General features: G+C 38.9%; 1 protein-coding gene across 3 annotated transcripts; it reads right to left on the bottom strand.

Moving 5' to 3' along the window:
* Positions 1–15: 15 nt before the first annotated feature.
* Positions 16–17,582, bottom strand: clpxb (caseinolytic mitochondrial matrix peptidase chaperone subunit Xb). Of its 3 annotated transcripts, none has more exons than XM_062991621.1 (15): positions 17,347–17,582; positions 16,974–17,044; positions 13,263–13,423; positions 12,768–12,888; positions 10,509–10,663; positions 10,198–10,357; positions 8,471–8,512; positions 8,188–8,364; positions 7,239–7,403; positions 5,071–5,159; positions 4,240–4,404; positions 3,399–3,701; positions 2,493–2,585; positions 2,310–2,416; positions 16–2,149 (listed from the first exon to the last, which is right to left on the bottom strand). In XM_062991621.1, exons 2-15 carry the CDS (start codon positions 17,026–17,028, stop codon positions 2,062–2,064), a joined length of 1,881 nt encoding a protein of 626 aa, XP_062847691.1. In that variant the 5' UTR covers positions 17,029–17,044; positions 17,347–17,582; the 3' UTR covers positions 16–2,061. The 3 variants fall into 3 exon arrangements, with proteins under 3 accessions (XP_062847691.1, XP_062847708.1, XP_062847699.1); XM_062991638.1 differs by having other exon boundaries at positions 17,393–17,582; XM_062991629.1 differs by lacking the exon at positions 17,347–17,582 and adding an exon at positions 17,159–17,179.
* Between the last annotated feature and the right edge of the window lie 2,941 nt (positions 17,583–20,523).

Raw genomic sequence — 20,523 nt, 5'->3', positions numbered from 1 at the left:
AGTAAAAACACAGAAAACGGTACATAGATCCACATTTTATTTGTTTTTAAACAAAGCCATCTATAATTTAGCATAATATAGTGCTTTTACAAATAAAAACATTTGAAATGAAATCTTATTTGAATAAAAATGTTAACGGCTGTATGTGCTCTCAAGGTGATGCGTACAAATGCTTTGTTATTGTTGTGAGTTCTGAAAACAAACTGATCCCCAAGTAAGTATGCAGCCCTCATTTACACAAGTACTCGTGTACACAGGTTGCATTTTAAAACCATTAGCACTACTGAGACCTATTGACTCTTATAGGCCTCCTCAGTCTGAGTGCACAGGGTGCAATATAAACTGAGCATACAGTACATCTGGTATAGTAAGAGGGTGAAGAGCATTTTAACACATTTATGAAACTGTTATTTTGGGACATTGCTGTTTTCGTTACATTACTGGATTGTGCACTGCTTTTTAAATCAGTGTTGTTTTTATAAGAGTCCTACATTCTAGGTAGTGTAAATATGATACACACTAAATATAATAAACACTAGAGCAGCTTCACATTTAGATAGCATGATTTAAACAGAGGTAGTAAAATGTCACAGTAAGAGGTGGTGGACAAGTACTGAATGTACTTAACTCTCAACAAATGCCTCGGCGCATGATTATTAATACACGCTCAAAATAAAACAGCCCAGTTTCCTTCAAATAACTTTGGTTGAGGTGGACAGTTAACACATTTATATGCAAATGGATTCCTTTAGGTGTTTTAAATTCGGTTTTTTTTATTTAGAATGTGTTCAGAATGAGAATTGACTTTGAAATAAGTTTTAAACTGAGACTAGACTTAGGGCACTTATTAATACAAAAATGGCTTTTAGATGCACATCGATTCTAGACAGCTTCAGAATACAAATTTATTCCAAAAAGCAGATGGCTTTATGTAATGCATTTTCAAGTAGATGCATTCCAGAAATGATTAGAATGCACATTAATTCTTCAATGAGTGTTGAATGCTGATTATTCCTTAAAGACGTTTAGAACGTGCAGCGGGTTTTGGTTGATCAGTCTTACCTTTGAGACTATGTCTATTGTTAAAAAACTCTTTACAAATACATTTGTCTTTAAAGGTTTTCACAAATTGAAGCAATACTTGGCATTATGGTGGAAGGTAGAAGATTGAAACAAGTGGACTCCTTATATTTGGGGAGAAGAAAATCAAATACTGCAAAATGTGCAGGTGAAGTTAGAAATGAATATGGACATTGAGATAATGGTTAAATTGACAAGAGTATGGACAAACATGTCAATTAGCACCATCAGCAGCTAGGATTGCCAAAAACCTTGGTCTGGCCAGCAGCCACATATGGAAGTGAAGCCTGGTCAAGTTATAAGAAAAATGCACTCTTTAAGAACAAGTGCATCAGAAAACTGCTGAAGTTCTTATGGAAGAAGATGATGACCACTGAGCAAGTTTACAAGATGACCAGAACGGAAAAGGAACTACACATCAACTAGTCCAGCAAGTTAGGTTACTTGACATATGCTAAGACATTTGTTTGTCATGACCAGTGACAAAAACTTATAGTCCATAAACATGATCTGCTTGTCTCAGGCAGGACTAGTGGTATGTCCACTCCTAAACTGTTATCCAAGCTAAAACACTAAAGAGGTATTAAAGCTGTATGCACCAACATTAAAAAAAAACCTAATTAAAATAATTAAGTTCTATTATACAATCTCGATCCAAGCAATCCTCAAACACCACCCAGAAAAATCTCAGGAACAATATATACTTGTCTTTATATATAAAATATTATCTTTAAAAATTGTTAAGAACTCTTAAGGCCCACTGGATTACTGTGTGAAGTCTTTTTCTTTACATCTGTTTATTCAGGTTATAGAAAAAGTGGGACCAGAAGGTAATGAGAAGGTCTACCTGACTTCTTAGTTTAGCTGAGTTTTGTGAGTTCCTCATCTTTGTTTTAGGTCGAACTGTGGGCCCCTCGATCGGGCCTGTGCAGCTAATTAGTGCTCGTGCAAAGCTGAGAATGATGTGGCTCATGAAATGATTCACAGCTGCACATCAGCCTGTCTTGGCCAGTTCTCTTCCTCCATGCCAGAGTCGTACTCCTCTTCTGCGGCTGACTTGGCTGGAGCCCTACAAATCCATATCCATAATTGAATTTCACAGACATACAGTGGTATATACATCTTTGGTGGCCTTTGCCACCAAATTATGCACAATTTAAACTTTCACATAACAAGGATTTTAGTCATTTTCTCTAGTAATCACAAATGAGTATGTTCTGTGTCATTACCGTATATAGTGTGGCTCACATTTGCCTTGAATCACATTCTTATTAAGCTCTACAGCCACTATATCAGAGTTTGGCACTTCAAACATGGGCTCCAACAGCAGATTTTCCTAAACAACACAACACCATACAGTTAGATATCTGAAAGAGGACATTACATTGAGCTAGAGAGTGGTTGTTATTTACCATGATGGATCTGAGACCCCTGGCTCCAGTCTTCCTTTCAAGAGCCAGTCTGGCAATGGCACTGAGTGCATCCGGAGTCACGTTCAGCTCACACTACAACACAAAGCAACAAAGTTAATGTAACAGACTACAGTAGAGAAGCTTTGGGGAAAGTAGGAAAACTGGTTACGTTTGAACAATAAAGACAAAAAGCTGTGGCAGCTATAAATAATAAAATAAAGTTTAAGCTCTAATATGATTTAAGCTGGAAACACTGTCTTGAGTGTCTTCCAATTAAAATCAAGCCACATTTGAAAGATAGAAAGAAAGATATCCTTTATTTGTCATATATACATATACAGATGTACAGTACAATGAAATTCTTTCTTCGCATATCCCAGCTGGTGTTGGAAGCTGGGGTCAGAGCGCAGGGTCAGCCAACTTACGGCGCCCCTGGAGCAGACAGGGTTAAGGGCCTTGCTCAAGGACCCAACAGTGGCTACATAGCAGAGCCTGGATTTGAACCGCCAATCTTCCGGTTGATAGCCCAAAGCCCTACCCACTAGGCTACCACAGGCCCGTGATGTTGATTTGTATGTTGATATAAATCCAGTCATGAATCAAATTTCTGGCCGTGTGACTAATCAGTCTTGGCATTTGAAGATGAAAAGGGCAACACAATCAATTGTAAAACAGAAATGTTGCTAGCAAGCCAACTGGCTGCCTTCTGCCTCCTCTGTAAAAATACACCTGTATCATTGTCATAGCATCCAAACTGGCTACAGGAGCAAAAGTGAGCACAGTACAAACTTACAAATTGGATTTGGTCACTTATATTTTGCTATTTTAGCTAAAGAACAAAGCATTTCCCAAAAAAGTTATAGCTTCACAGCTTCATTAATAGTAATCTGAAGATGAGTATTTTACCTTGTCCATGCTGAAGAGGGCCTGATACTGAGGCACCACAGCATTGCGAGGCTCAGTGAGAATGCGCACCAGTGCCTGTTCATCCAGGCTGTGCAAAGGTACCACTATGGGCAGACGACCTACAAACTCCGGAATCATTCCAAAATCAATGAGGTCCCGTGCCTCCACCAGCCTCAAGAGTCGATCCTTCTCCTCAATTTCAGCCAGAGCATCCTGCTCACTGCCCGTGGTATTGGCCAGATCGGCCGCTGCTGCTGCGCGACGCCCCTTCGATGAGGAAGTGGGGGAGCCAAATCCAAGATACTGTAAAGGCAGAGTAAATAATAAGCATATGATACCTTACATTACTATTCCTATAAGGTGTATCTGCTAAATGTTTCCCTTTTAATAATAACAATACAATGTTACCTGTTTTAGAAACCTTATTTGGACATACAATCTATGCATTGAAAACAATGTTTTTAAACTGCTAGAGTTTTTTGCAAAGTAAATAACCTTATAGCACCCTTGCTGGTAAACGACTGAGACTTTTAGCAATACTCCTTTTATATCATGATAGCATAACCCATTTAAAAAGTTATTTGATTTATTCTGTACTCAATTACTAGTTTACAGTTTTTTTTCTTTGCATTTGACCTACTATCCCAACTTTTTTGGATTTTGATATTTGTGAATTTAAAACCTGATCAAATTAACAAACTAACTATATTATGATAATATTTATAATCACACACATGGATCTTTTTTAACCAGGTGCTGGCATCCTCACCACCATCTCGTCTCTGAATAAACCCTACCTAAAACAGACAAACTGTGCAGACCTGATATCTGTTGCCATTACCTTCTCATTTTTCCTGCGACTAATGATGCGGTCCAGCCCATTAAAGGCTCCTGATGCCACAAACAGGATGTTGGTTGTGTCCACCTGCACAGTTTCACCTCGCAGCTTTCTGCTGTTCTTTTCTGGAACGTTTACAATTGTTCCTTCCAGGAGCTTCAACAACCCCTGAGTACACAGACATCAGATATTACAAAAAAACTACCGCTAAAGTGTAAAAAGCAGCAATACTATGCTAAAATATGTATTTTTAATACAATTATATGTAATCAGAACTGTGGGGCTTGCCCTCTGTATCTGAATAACATTGTTTCACATTATTTGACACGAGAGAGAGAGAATTTCCTTGCTCTTAAACACTGCAAAAAAGCAGACAAACTGAATTTCTATTTAATGTAATAAAACAAAAAGAAAGACCAAAATATTTACAATAATTTAAGTAGTTGACTCTGTAGAATGGATGGCGTGTCAAGGCAAAACAATTGTGTGGCTAACAAGGTTCCAGACCATCAAGCTTATGAAGTCAGACCGGCACCAATTTTTCTGGCTGACAACCTGTGATTTTGCGCTGTAAAAGTGTCAAACAGTTCAGGATTTTGGCACCAGCACCATGCCAGTGGAAAAGTGCCATGTCAGTTTAGAGGAACCAACACATCAATCATCTGCTAATCCATGCTCCCTCTGCTGGTCATAAATAGCAATGCAGACTGGCATGATTCTGTATCTGTTGGTAAAGATATGATCCTATCCCAGGCCCATAAGTAGCTGAGTGGGACATTAGCTCTGATGTGTATGTGCATGTCAATGGAGGGATAACCTCTGAAACATTCTGACCTGCTGGACTCCTTCTCCTCCAACATCTCTGAGCTGATGAATTCCTGGTACACTGCCAATCTTATCCACCTCATCCAGAAACACTATTCCTGTGGACCAGCATAAAAGTTTGTATGAAAGTGAAACTGCACCCCCAGAGCCTATCTACTACATCTAGTACATGGTTTGGTGCCTTGTTGATGTGAGAAGGCTATCAAGGGACACATTTTGTGTATCAAGGAGGGAGAGTTTCAGGGTCTTTCATGGCAGAAAACTCTTAGCAGAGGTGTCAGATTAAACATACTATCTATATTGAGCAGCAGCAATATAAGACACTTTCAATGTGAACGATCACAATGGTGCAATGACAGCAATGACAATAACTTAACTGCATAGAATAAAAAGCAATGGTAAACCACATCATATATAGAAACCCAAATATATAGAAACAACAGAATGACAGTCAGTATAGTGCCAGAAGATGAGAGCCTCAGGTCAGACGGCAGTCAACTTTTAACTAAGGAAGAACTGAAGATTTCTCTTAGTACAGCTTGCAGGTATGATGTGGCTAGGTTAAAGCCTTATAGATGACTGCTTGCTGTAGTTGACAAGTTGACAAAATCACAATCGGAACTTAAAATGTTTGACGTATGAATCATGGCAGGCTAGAAAGATATTCTTCAGTTAAGAGAGGCTGGCCTGCCATTTTTTAAAAATAAACAATTCATACACATTGCAGCATTCGCTATTCTTTTTTCGCTATTTTATTTATGCATTTTCTCCCCTTTTCTCCCAATTTAGCATACTGAAAACCCTGATCACGTCTGAGAAGTGTATATTTGCCTGACACACAGTCCTTCCAACGTGTGTGCATTTCACCAACCCCTTCATATTCGTCTATACTTTAGGGAATCCAAGCGTGAGGCCAGTCAGGCGCTGACCCCTTCGTTACTTGACTTCCGTACAGGCACTTCAGGCTACTAACCAGGGGTCTTACACAGCGTCAAAGACTCCACCTCCTTTTCAGTCCTGTCTTTTCTTACCCAGCAGACTAGTGGCCAATTTTGTCTGCCTCAGGCACTGCCAATTGTGCCTGCTAGGGGGCACCCTAGTTGACTGTTAGCAGAGCTGAGATTCACAATCCATACACACCACCTTAAACAGCAATCTAAACAGTAAGCCACATCTAGAATCATGTTTATTTATGTTCATTTGAATTTTGATCATATTGTGACATTAAATTTGCCATTATGACAGAAAGTCTGACCTGTTGTGAGCAAATGTTATCTTACAGATGCAAAGACACTGGCTAGTAAGGAACACATTGCTGATAACAGAATATAAATAGAAGTTCCGGGACCCTATTTTTTTTTACAAATATGTCTACATTACATTATAAATAGATCATTAAAATGTCATTACTACACAGCTAAACAGGCATGTCAACACAAACAAGAAATTTAGGACTGAATCTTAGTCTCTCAGTTCTACTACCACAGTTTGCTGCTCTGATAAATCAGCCTCCCAAACAAACACATTTCACTGTAAAAGTCTACAAAGCATACTTTATTTACTCCCATCAGTAGTGCAAGCATGGACTGAGGATCAAAGTATAAAAACACATCGACATTTACATCATTGTGCTACAAGTCGGCCTGAAATCTTTTACATACAGTTAATTATTTTAAAGTCATGTTTTACACTTTGGTTACATTCATGACAGGACAGGCAGTTACGGTTTACACACGATTTATCAGTTCAAGTTTAATGTCAAACACCATCACAGGCAATTTTGTATCTTCAATTTATCTAACCTACATGTCTTTGGACTGTGGGAGGAAACCGAAGCTTCCACAGCAAATCCACACAGAACAGGGAGAATATGCAAACTCCACACCGAAAGGACCTGGACCACTTCATCTTGGAATAAAACCCAGGACCTTCTCGCTGTGAGGCAACAGTGCTACCCACCAAGCCACCATGCAGTTCTCTTTCATGTATAGAAAGCACCTGTACATCTAATAAAAACCCTTGAGCAAGCCTTTTCTAGCAGTATGCAATTTTCATAACAGGCGTGATACTGCTCCTTTGTCAGATCATATTTATTGTGTCCTACATACACTAAAAAGATTTTTGCCTTATATTAGAAAATACAGCTAAAATGTAGTGTTCTACCTTAAAGTACCCACCTTGCTGTGCCTTCTCCACTGAGTAGTTAGCATCTTGTAGCAGCTTGGCAATAACAGACTCAATATCCTCACCAACGTAGCCTGCCTGGGTCAGTGTGGTACAGTCACAGATAGCAAAGGGGACATCCAGACACCTTGCCAAAGTCTGTGCCAAAAGGGTTTTACCTAAAAGCAAATCATAAGCAACATCTAAGACAAACTTTTAGGATGAAAGTATAAATCTTGGTATTTTCTGATTTTGGTTGATGTAGTGGGTTTACTTCTGGTGAACTTGTGGTGGGAGTTTCCTCATCCTGGTGTACTACAGTAAGATTTGTGTTAACAACTAAATCTGTATCTTTTGTAGTCGCCATTCGTTGACCTTTGCATTTTGTGGTGGGCAAATCAAATGTGTCCATTCTCAAAGACCCAACCTAGGCTACAGGCTGTTTAAAATAGATCTACTGTACATGACAGCACAAGATATCTCCCATATGCCAATAGCCTATTGATTTTTCTATCCCATGTGATTCTTTATCCTCTTCTTAAATGCAACAGGACCCTCCCTCTAGGCTTACTGAGGCCCCCCTGGTTGAGAACCACTGGTTTAGGGTGGTAGGTTTTGTGTTTGCTATTTGCTGAGCTCTGCTTTAGATCAATAGGTCGCGATACTGTTCCGCTAATACTGACTGCTTCCATTAGACTACATTTCACTTGGCCTTAGTAAGGGCAGTGCTACCCACACCAACACTTTCTGGAACATGTTAATTGCTACACCATGATACCAATGCACTTGTACATGTCTCTGGTGGACAGGGAAGAGAAATCTAAATCAAGAATGTAGGACCAATACTTCAGGCTACAGAAAGTCACCAAGTCTGCTAACTCTGATTATAGCAGCTTTAAAACAATGACCTTTTTAGAGGTTCAAAAGAAAGAAGACGTCTTTAAAAAGCTGCGTTTCCCATACCTGAGCCTGTAGGGCCAAGTAGCACAATGTTACTTTTCTCCAGCTTGATGTTGTTGTGTGTAGAGTCCAGCAAGTCGCCACCCCTTTTCTCCTGTGCTGGTTGATGGGTGCCATGTTGCTGGACAGAGGCACCAAGAGCGTTGTCATATTGACTGATGCCAGTAATCTGCAGCAGCTCTGTTAATCAGCATTTAATAACAATTTACAAAATTACCAAATGATGGCTTCTAACAGTCTCAGAACATACAGTACATACAGTATGCTGTGATTAAGATGAACTTACTGGTATATTTGTATTCATCTTCCCGTCTTCTGGTCTCCTGCTCTACAGAAACAGAAGAACAAATGACCTTCATATTAAAACATTTTACATTAGACGTGGAAAAGGAAGGCCAAGCATTTAAAGCCTGTACTGGAGAGCAAGTAAGATGGGAATACTCAACAAAGTAAATTAGGCATCTGTGATGGTGTGTTACCAGTGAAGACATCTGAGTAATACTTCAATTCACTACTGTGTCAACCAGTCAAACCAGCTTGTATTGAAAGCGGTGTGCACAGACATTAAATGTTTTTTTTTCATAGCAATACAAAGAGACTTTGACTGATTACCTTATTAATATAATGGTATATATCTATCCTACAGGATTAAACTCTTCCAGAATGATGACAACATCCTATACATGTTATAGCGCATAAGAGTTTCCAAATGAATAAAATGTAAATGACATGCTATAAAATTTGGAGACACCAGATCTTAACCCCATTTAACCTATTAAAGATTTTGGAGTTAGTGAACACTGATCAGCCATTACATTAAAACCACCTCGTTGTTTTTACACTTGCTGTCCATTTTATCAGCTCCACTTACCATATAGGAGCACTCTGTAGTTCTACAATTACTAACTGAAGTCTGTTTCTCTGAATACCTTTCCCCCTGTTCTTCAATGGTCAGGACCCCCACAGGACCACCACAGAGCAGGTATTATTTAGGTGGTGGATGATTCTCAGCACTGCAGTGACACTGACATGGTGGTGGTGTGTTAGTGTGTGTTGTGCTGGTATGAGTGGATCAGACACAGCAGCGCAGCTGGAGTTTTTAAATACTGTGTCCACTCACTGTACACTTTGTTAGACACTCCTACCTAGTTGATCCACCTTGTAGATGTAAAGTCAGAGACGATCGCTCATCTATTGCTGCTATTTGAGTTGGTCATCTTCTAGAGTCTTATCAGTGGTCACAAGACGCTGCCCATGGAGTACTGTTGGCTAGATGGTTTTGGTTGGTGGACTATTCTCAGTCCAGCAGTGACATTGAGGTGTTTAAAAACTCCATCAGCATTGCTGTGTCTTATCCACTCATACCAGCACAACACACACTAACACACCACCACCATGTCAGTGTCACTGCAGTGCTGAGAATGATCCACCACCCAAATAATACCTGCTCTGTGGTGGTCCTGGGAGAGTCCTGACCATTGAAGAACAGCATGAAATGGGGCTAACAAAGCATGCAGAGAAACAGATGGACTACAGTTAGTAATTGTAAAACTAGAAAGTGCTTCTATATGGTAAGTGGGGCTGATAAAATGGACAGTGAGTGTAGAAACAAGGAGGTGGTTTTAATGTTATGGCTGATCAGTGTTGCTGTATGGTGGCATAGCAGCTTACTAAGACACTTGATGTTGATCTCTATTTTAAACTATTCATTATGTATAATTTATCTGTTATATTTATTTACCCGTGGCTAAAAAAGCTCCAAAACAAATGCTCCATGTTTTCATTGCTAATTTATCAACATGTGAGGTATTGCCAAGTATCTGTGCCCATCACTAGTCAGTTGTGAAACCAGAAGAGCCAGCTTCAGCACAGCTTGCCTTCATTTCTCATTAATGCGCAAAACAAAGCTGTTCTACTGCGGTTTCATGTATCAAAACAAAATAAGTGTTACTTATCAATAAACAAGGCTGTCTTTAATCAAGCTAAACCACAAAAGTTTATAGTAGCACCAACCCCGAGGAAAGAGGGAGCTTTGCTTCTCTGCCTCTGTTTGCTGCTTGCCTGCCACAGGGAGGTTGTTGTAGATCCTTTTGTAGTGGTTGTACACAGCAACTGAGAGCACCTTCTTGGCATATGACTGGCCAACAACATACTTATCAAGGTAGGCAAAGATCTACAGTAAAACAATACAAAAAAAGCATAGTTATATCCACAGTTTTATCCACACACATTGGGGTCGCTCACTATATACAATAACAGAACACAGTTCCATCAGGATTGCAGAAGAATTGCCATTCCTTGCAGGTTGGCATTCAGTCTCATACCTTTTTAGGGGGTGGGGGAGGTTTCTGAGCAAATGCCAGTTGAACAGCTTCAGCAGCAGATTCTGCTTCCTTGTTTAGACTCTTCTTAGAGTCAGATTCCGAAAGCACCACAAAAAAGTGATGACATTTTTCACATTTCACAAATCTTGTAAAAGCTAAAGGGGCAAACACACACACATCCAAACAATTACAAAAAGACATTGCTTTCCACTTTATATCTTATGTTAATGAGAGATCATTAGGTATGGGTCAAGATAACACAAACACAAGTACAGTGGATATAAAAAGTCCATGCAACACTGTTACAATGGCAGATTTTTGTGCTGTATTAAAATGAGATAAAGAATTTCAACTTTTTCCTACCTTCATTGTGACCTATTATCTGTGCATTTGAAAAGCAAAATTAAATTGCTGAGAGAGTAAAAATAAAGTGAAACATATTGACTTGGAAATCTCTGCCCACTCATCTTGGCAAAAGTGTTCTAAATCTGTCAGATTGTGAGGCCATTTCCTGTGCACAGCCTTTTTCGGGTCACCTCACAGATTTTTAATTGGATTCTGTGTTCTGGTTGAGCCATTCCAAAACTTTGATCTTCCTCTGGTAAAGCCATTGTTTTGTTGATATGGATGTATGCTTTGGGTCAGTCATGCTAAAAGGTAAAATTCCTCTTCATCTTTAGTTTTTTTACCCGAGGACTAAAAGTTTTGTACCAAAATTGACTGATATTTGGAACTATTCATAATTTCCTCCACCTTGACTATAGCCCCAGCTCAAGAAAAACAGTCCCAAAGCGTGATACTGCCACCACCATGCTTCACTGTGGGTATGGTGAAGTTTTGGTGAAGCACAGTGTTGTTTTTGCACCAAACATACCTTTTGGAATTATGGCCAAAAACTTGGTTTCATCAGATCATAACACAATTTCCCACCTGCTTTTGGCAAATGTGATTTGGGCTTTTGCAAAATGTAGCCCTGCTTGAATGTTTTTCTTTGTAAGAAAAGGCCTTGCCCCTCTACCCCCCAGCCCAGACATATAAAGAATATGCGAGATTGTGGTCACATGTAGTACACAATCAGAACTTGACAGAAATTCCTACAGCTCCTTTAATGTTGCTGTAGGCCTCTTGGCAGCCTCCTCGGCCAGTTTTTTTTTGTCTTTTTATCAAGTTTAATCAAAAAAGGGAAACACAGTTCTTAGTTATGGCAGTAGAACTGGAACACTGTACTATTGGTGACGACCGGTAGTATAAGTTACTTTGTCTGCTGTCAGTCTGTGGGATAGTCTTAGTATTTAGTACTGTAATTTCCCTGTTAATATGTATAATTAATCACTTATAATAACGTGTATCTCTCTTGTTTTAATTTTATATTCTCTAAACTGTAGGGTATATTTTACTATATTTTCCTTTAGTTTTCATGTTCTTAATTGCTTATCTCTCTTGTTTTAATTTCATATTTCTTAAATTGTAGGGTATATTTTACAATATTTTTTTTTAATTTTTCATGTTCTTAATTTTTTATCTCTCGTTTGAATTTCATGTTGTCTTAATTGTAACTAAATGTTTGCAAGGAGTCTTTCTGAGGTTCTAGATCTCAGGAATGTTTTAATGCTTTTAATTTTTCCTTATGTAAAGCACTTTGAATTGCCACTGTGTATGAAAGGTGCTATACAAATAAACTTGCCTTGCCTTATGTGACTGTTGTTCCATATTTTATCCACGTGTTTATGACAGCCTTAACTGTGTTCCGTGAAATATGTAATGCCTTATTTTTTTAGTATCCTTCTCCTGATTGATTTAACCATGAGATCCCTTTTATAGCTTATAAGCTCTTTGTAGACCATGGCTTTTGCTGTAGAATGAAATGCAAGTAAATGTCAGGAAAATCCTACTAGAACAGCTCAACTTTCTATGGGTTAACCAGAGTCACTTTGATGGCAGGTGTCTCTGACTACTATTCAACATCTGAATGTTACTGGTTCATTCTGAACACAGCCAAATCCCCAATTATATCCCTATTTTTTCCCTTCTATTCAATTTGTTTTTTAATTGAATTGCACATATCATAGGTCACATTAAAGGTGGAAATAAGTTTGAAGTGATTGTTTTATTGTTTACATTACAAAAAACACCATTTTAAAAGGGGAATGTAAACTTTTTATCCATTGCTAGTGCAGAAGCCTCGACAATACAGCCAAGGCAAAGTACAGCAAAGTACTGCAGCACAACTGATATTCAAACTTATTTTAATGTACTTACACACAAATGTTTCTACATGTGTGCAGAGGTCTCCACATCGGGGGCAGCGGAGCTGGCTTCCTCCTTTACCTGTCCCTCCTGAACCCACTGACTTCTTTCCAACCATCTCTGTTACATTCTTCTGCACAGAGAAGTTCAGGGTCATTATGGTTAACCAAAGCTATAAAACATATTGCTTTAATAAATGTAATTAACAGCCTTTTTAATTAAGTATGACATGACCAATCATGTCAGATGCCCGACTGGCCGATAGCACAGCTGAAAATTTAAAACCTGGATCTCAGCAGTAGTGGGCTAGCGGACATTACCAGTGTGCAATCTGAGCGCCCACCAGCTAAAACTGAAATTAAAATACATTAACACAAATATATCTTAATAAAAATAAAAATTAATAAACTCAAAAACTAAATTGAAATTCATATGAAAAATAAATTTTATTAAAACAAAAATCCATTTTAAAATAATCAAAACGGTTTTACATGTTTGGTGTTTTACCTTTCCTCCATCACTGGAGCCATCTTTTGGTGTGTTCTCCTTGGAGGCAAAACACAGTGCACTTTCTGAGAATGATCTGACCTGCACTGCTGGAAGCAGATGGGCTTCATGACTCGCTCCTCTGCTGAGAGTGTACAACTGAATATGTGAACATGAAAACCCTGCAATCACACAAAAACATTTATTTTAAATATAACCTGTACACACATCGGTCATGTCTCAGCTTAAAGGTAAAGAAATTGTAGTTATATTTTAGGAATGCAGTCTTATGAGTCAGACAGTGTGTTAATACAAAATACTTTTTACATGTGAAGCACTCGCAGTGTGGTAGTGTCTGTGTGACTGGACCAGTAACACTGGTGATTTGCCTCAATGGCACTATGTGTCTCTATATTTCTCCAGTGTTGAACAGCTGGATGAATGACATAAAAACAGGTTTGGTGTTAACGTTCATTGTGTGTATTAGAAGTGTAATCACTATAGGTGCTAAAATCAAATTACGTACTAAATATACTTATAATACAATTGCAATCAGAACTATTTAACTCCCCCATCAGAAAAGATGTTGTGGTAATATGTAGGGATGCATTAATACCATTTTTTCCCAACCGAGTACAAGTACAAGTACATGTATTTTTGTACTTGCCGATACCGATACCGATACCAATACCTATTGGATCAGATATCTGACGTGCTAGAAAAATCGATCCGGTCGCCGAGCGCTCGGCGAGCCGGTCGGATCGAGTTGTTGGGTAGTTCACACTTAGCGATCGAGAGCCGAGTTTTGATCGCCAAGCGAACGCCAAGTTGCTCCCGAGCCGGCAAATCTAGCGCCGACCAGTCGCCGAGCGAAAATCAGGGCAAATATCGTGTAGTGTGAACTAGGCATAACGCAGCAAAGTGCACTAGGCACACGGTATCGGATGTTTAGTATCGGAGTCTCGTTTGCGAGTATGAGTACAAGTTAATGAGCGCGGTATCGGGCAAATACCCGATACCAGTATCGGTACTCATGCATCTCTAGTAATATGTATAGTCTGTAAGTCTTTTGCAGTAACAGTGGGGTTTTTCTTTGCTGTCCTGATGAGATTGCTGAATTTTTAGACAAAATTTTGCACCATAAGTTTGGAACTACCAGACAATACTCCCAATGGTGTCTCTAGGAATCAAGGTTTTGGAAGACTTCTTATACCCCTTGCCCACTGGGTGTAATTAAATATTCTCTTCTCTCAGCTTTTGTGACAGCTTCTTCATTTTCACCATGGTTGCAACCCTGAACAAATTTTTGAGTGATGTTTATATAACATCACAGCTAAAGCAAACGATAATAATTGAGTTCCCAATGGTTTAATCATGGTGTACCCCCAACTGCTATTTTATATATACATAAACAGAATAGGAAATCAACTGGTCACATACAGAAACCTAAGGTTCCATTTTAAGGCAAAAAACCCATAATTTTTTATTTAATTGATAATTTTATCATGATTTTATAGTATGAAAAGGAATTTTTAATTTAAGAAAATCTGTCTAACAGTTTATTAAGCCATATTCAGGTCAATATTGGAATATAATTGTAATAACTGTATGTAACTGTATTATAATTGTGCAGGTCATTCTACTTTAAAACTAATTCAACATCAATAAAAGTAAGAAAAAGAGACAATACATTTCACAAAAGCTTATCTTGAAATCCACTCCGATATCCACTCATAAACTCAACTCTTACCCCAGACACCTTTCTCTAACACCAAACAAATAAGTGCATTTATGTTTCTTCATTTATCATCGACAATTAATTTGGTCTTAAAGAGTCATGGTCATTTAGAAGTTGTTCAAAGTGAGATAGCAAATAAATATAGATATATACAATAGTTTTACTTATAATTTATTGAACTTAAATAATTGGTTATAATAGAACTGAGAGTAAAATGCCAACCAAACATCAACATTAATCTGACACTTTTAAAAGAGGGGAAGAGTGTAAACAAACAAGCTACTTCAGGAATTAAGGGATATATTCACACAAGGTACATTTTCACAAGAATACAGTTAAACACCAATCTGGATCTAATCCATTATAAGGTCACTATACAGTGCAGATTACACAGGGATCTGTGTTGAGGCCCTTTTGTACTTGTAAACAATCAACTTTAAATTGTGCAGGGTGAAAACCAACCACTAACAACTCCAATGTAAAATAAAATTCACAACATTCCTTTACTAAGAAACAGATTAGAATATATACTTAGGGATTGCTTTCGTAAAAATGCTTTGACTATTTCTTGTCTGATTAAAAAGCAGTAGGTTTGTTTATGGAGCTTCAGGCAAAACAATATCAGTTAGTACATGTATCGAGGTTATTTAAAAGATTAACCATTTCATTACACGTGTTATTAGAATAGTTTGGTTATGTGTAGCACATACAGGGGTTGGACAAAATAACTGAAACACCTGTCATTTTAGTGTGGTAGGTTTCATGGCTAAATTGGACCAGTCTGGTGGCCAATCTTCATTAATTGCACATCGCACCAGTAAGAGCAGAGTGTGAAGGTTCAATTAGCAGGGTAAGAGCACAGTTTTGCTCAAAATATTGCAATGCACACAACATTATGGGTGACATACCAGAGTTCAAAAGAGGACAAATTGTTGGTGCACGTCTTGCTGGCGCATCTGTGACCAAGACAGCAAGTCTTTGTGATGTATCAAGAGCCACGGTATCCAGGGTAATGTCAGCATACCACCAAGAAGGACAAACCACATCCAACAGGATTAACTGTGGACGCAAGAGGAAGCTGTCTGAAAGGGATGTTCGGGTGCTAACCCGGATTGTATCCAAAAAACATAAAACCACGGCTGCCCAAATCACGGCAGAATTAAATGTGCACCTCAACTCTCCTGTTTCCACCAGAACTGTCCGTCGGGAGCTCCACAGGGTCAATATACATGGCCGGCCTGCTATAGCCAAACCTTTGGTCACTCGTGCCAATGCCAAACGTCGGTTTCAATGGTGCAAGGAGCGCAAATCTTGGGCTGTGGACAATGTGAAACATGTATTGTTCTCTGATGAGTCCACCTTTACTGTTTTCCCCACATCCGGGAGAGTTACGGTGTGGAGAAGCCCCAAAGAAGCGTACCACCCAGACTGTTGCATGCCCAGAGTGAAGCATGGGGGTGGATCAGTGATGGTTTGGGCTGCCATATCATGGCATTCCCTTGGCCCAATACTTGTGCTAGATGGGCGCGTCACTGCCAAGGACTACCGAACCATTCTGGAGGACCATGTGCATCCAATGGCGGTGCCGTGTATCAGGATGACAATGCACCAATACACACAGCAAGACTGGTGAAAGATTGGTTTGATGAACATGAAAGTGAAGTTGAACATCTCCCATGGCCTGCACAGTCACCAGATCTAAATATTATTGAGCCACTTTGGGGTGTTTTGGAGAAGCGAGTCAGGAAACGTTTTCCTCCACCAGCATCACGTAGTGACCTGGCCACTATCCTGCAAGAAGAATGGCTTAAAATCCCTCTGACCACTGTGCAGGACTTGTATATGTCATTTCCAAGACGAATTGACGCTGTATTGGCCGCAAAAGGAGGCCCTACACCATACTAATAAATTATTGTGGTCTAAAACCAGGTGTTTCAGTTATTTTGTCCAACCCCTGTATGTTGTTTGTTGTGTTTAAAAGTGGATTAACTTACCTTTGTGTACAGAGCTGAGAAGCAGTCTAGCGGCAGATCTACATGTACACGACATTTTTAAGCGTAACGGTCTAAAGAAAAAAGAAAAAGCAGAAGGTAAATTAAACTTAGCTGAAAATGTTTACTGAACTTAAAACTACAACACAAAACATTAGGTGGAACACTTTTATTAATCTTAGCAATACCAACTAAAGTCAAAAGCCGAGAAGACAAGCCGCTGTTTACAAAGCCCGACTACTGATGAAGCAATACAAAATGACTGCTGTCAAAACAAGGGAAACATACTAATGTACATCGCCGGCAAAAAATGATTTATTATTTAAAAAAATTTAACTTTTCTAGTAAAAACCAAGTAGTTGTAAATGTTACTCACACGAAGGAAGAAAATATCCGACAAAATATTACAATAAAAAGCTTACTGAGAATGACAGTTCTCGGTAGCAGTAGCTAAGCTAGCTGTAATGAATAGTATTCCCAGAGTATAATCAAGTTATAATAACTTTATGTAAATGTGACCATGTTGAGAAGCAGTGTGTGTGTGTTTACTGCACTTCTGCTCCCTATAGCACTACACAGTACACCGAACTGCGTCGTGTAATAACATGTTTATGTTCGGAAGAGGTTAATGCACTATATTTCATTCGTTTAGGTTTGGGTCCTTCATGCCATATTATAAGTGTTGCCCCCTATCGTAGTGGCACGGTGGCGCAGGAAGTAATGTTGGTGGTGTACCGCTTCAGCGGGCCGTTACATTCCGTACAGTACCAGAATTAAGACCGAGCAATAAAGCCAAAATACCATATCGTTGTAAAGGTGTATAATCGATATATTACATTTCTTGTAAAAAGTTGCAGTGGATTCAGAAAGTATTCAACGCTCTTGACACAAGTATTTGATTTCATATAGCTATATACTTACACATATATTTACATTACCCATCCGTCTACTAAATTGTTGTCTTGCAGGTGTCAATTTCTGAATTTGTTTATATAATAGAATTAAGTTGGTCATTAAAAACAGTGCTACAATGATTGACACTTTAATGGTTTTTCTAACAAATATAATGTAAAAACAACGGAAATTGAATATGCCCGTGACTATTGTTGACTAAATTTGCTGGTAACATATGGTTAGCACTCGCAACATTAAACGTTTTTCACTTCATACAATTACTAATCAAATGTCTTTTTTTTTTTTACATAATAACTAGTGATGGGTCGGTTGCGAACGATCCGGCTCTAAGAGCCGGCTCTTTAAAGTGAACGACGGGATCCGGCTCCTGACTGGGAGCCGATTCGTTTTTTCCCGTTTTTTTTTTCTGTCAAAACCGCACGTGACTGGTCAAGATGCGTGGTGGCGTTTGTGTAATTACACTGAGCAGGAGGGGAGGGGTTACACACACACACACACACACACACACACACACACACAGAGACAGCGTGCACACGAACAGGAGGGAGAGAGAGAGAGAACTCAGCGCTTTACACAGCCAGACATTACACGCTGGAAAGGTGAGGAAAATGAGTGAGAGGAAACATAGTAAAGTTTGGACACGAGAAGCCCCTTTTACAGAGAAGTTCAGACCCACTGAACCAAGTGTTTACTGGGAGACCAAGTGTTCAGTCTACCCACATCTTATACATGTGATGGCACAGAGACTGTGTATCTGTCGCCTCAGAGAGAATCTTTTTTAACAGGGCAGATCATAACAGAAAGGAGAAACAGGATCAACCCCTCAAAGATGAGCTCCTTGGTTTTTCTGAATGCCAATCTTCACTAAATACTTACAAATACTGTCACCTGGATGCTGCTTTTTCTTTTGCACATTTTCATTTATATTTTGTTGAGTGATTCTTCGTTGATGTGTTGTTTCACTCTAGACACTTTGTTTATTTTGTTTTGTTTATTAGGATTTTAACGTCATGTTTTACACTTTGGTTACATTCATGACAGGAACATTCACCTCAGTTGCATGTCTTTGGACTGTGGGAGGAAACCGGAGCACCCGGAGGAAACCCACACGGACACGGGAAAGACATGCAAACTCCACACAGAAAGGACCCGGGCTCTTCACCTGGGGATCGAACCCAGGACCTTCTTGCCGTGAGGTGACAGTGCCAACCACTTAGCCACCATGCTGTCCCACTTTAGATGCAAATGTACAAATAATTTACACAATTAGATCTTTTTGTCTAATTGAGATGGGTCTTTGATTTGGATTTTATAATTTATTGTTGCAGCACTCTGTTCCATGTTGAGTATATAAATAAAGCAATTTAAATAATAAACATTTGATACAATGTTTTTTTTACATTAGTAATTTATTTTACATGTAATTTGGTAATATATTAATTTAAGCAACAAAAAAAATCTAAGGAGCCACTTGGGAGCCGAAAGAGCCGGCTCTTTTTAGTGAGCCGAGCCAAAAGAACCGGCTCTCTAAAAGGAGCCGAAATTCCCATCACTAATAATACCAGTTCCAGCACTGGATGACACATTCATTTGAACATTTTCATACAAGTCAGAGCTGTTATAAAGACTTAGCTGAAATGAAGTGCTGGTGGTACAGTGTTAAAGTAATAAACGTTCGATCAACAACAGATAGAAACACTGACGGACTAAAACATTACATGAAGCTACTAGGTGGAATGTTTTGTATATTGTTACATCATAATATTGGGAGGGTGGCATTTTGACCATATCTGAATATTGGGGGTGATGTCCTTGGTTCAAGGTTGAGCTAACTTCGTCTATTTCAATATCACTGAGGCTAGTATGTATCTGGAAACAAGACTATGTGGCATGGTGCAGTGTTTGTTTTATCTGGAGTTTAACGTTATATTTTACACTCTTTGGTTACATTCATGACAGATACGGTAGTTACTAGTTACACAAAATCCATCAATTTACAAGGTTATATCAACCACAGTAATGAACAATCTCCAATTCACCTGACTTGCATGTCTTTGGACTGTGGGAGGAAACCGGAGCCCTGGAGGAAACCCACACAGACACGGGGAGAACATGCAAACTCCACACAGAAAGGACTTGGACCGCCCCACCTGGTGATCGAACCCAGGACCTTCTAGCTATGAGGCGACAGTGCTACCCACTTAGCCACCCACATAGTGCAGTTAAAGTTATGGGCCTTTCTAAAGTAACTGGTCCAATTTTCAAGGCCCTGCAATGGATCGTTACCCTGCACACATTTTACTGTATTGCGCCCAGTGATTCCAATGAAAAAAAAAAAAAAAGATTTAGTCCAAGTTTTTTTTGTCATTGTGTTGCCTGAGTTGCATAAAAAAATCATGGACAAAATATGGGTCACTTGAAAAAAAGTTTAAAAAAACCCTGATGTAGCAGACAAAAAGTACATTATAAGATAATGAAATTAATCTTTAGTATGGCTGTAAAACAACTAACACTAAATTAATTTTACTAGAACATTATGTTTTAAAACAGGTGTTTTATTGGGATTTGTAGTTTGGATGAACTGTATGTGTTAATGGTATAGTAGAACCATTTCTTGTCAAAACATGGATCAATATTC

Source organism: Trichomycterus rosablanca, chromosome 1 (assembly GCF_030014385.1).
Source record: "Trichomycterus rosablanca isolate fTriRos1 chromosome 1, fTriRos1.hap1, whole genome shotgun sequence".
NCBI lineage: Eukaryota > Metazoa > Chordata > Actinopteri > Siluriformes > Trichomycteridae > Trichomycterus > Trichomycterus rosablanca.
Note: the sequence above shows the minus strand (reverse complement) of the source record. Positions and strands in the feature narration are given on the sequence as shown.

Coding starts and splice junctions, on each gene's coding strand:
- clpxb (XM_062991621.1), bottom strand. CDS start 17,028: ATGTCGTGTACATGTAGATCTGCCGCTAGACTGCTTCTCAGCTCTGTA. Junction 7,404..8,187: donor ACTTGGCCCTACAGGCTCAG/GTATGGGAAACG, acceptor ATTTGCTTTTAG/GTAAAACCCTTTTGGCACAG. Junction 5,160..7,238: donor AGTGGAGAAGGCACAGCAAG/GTGGGTACTTTA, acceptor GCTGGTCCACAG/GAATAGTGTTTCTGGATGAG.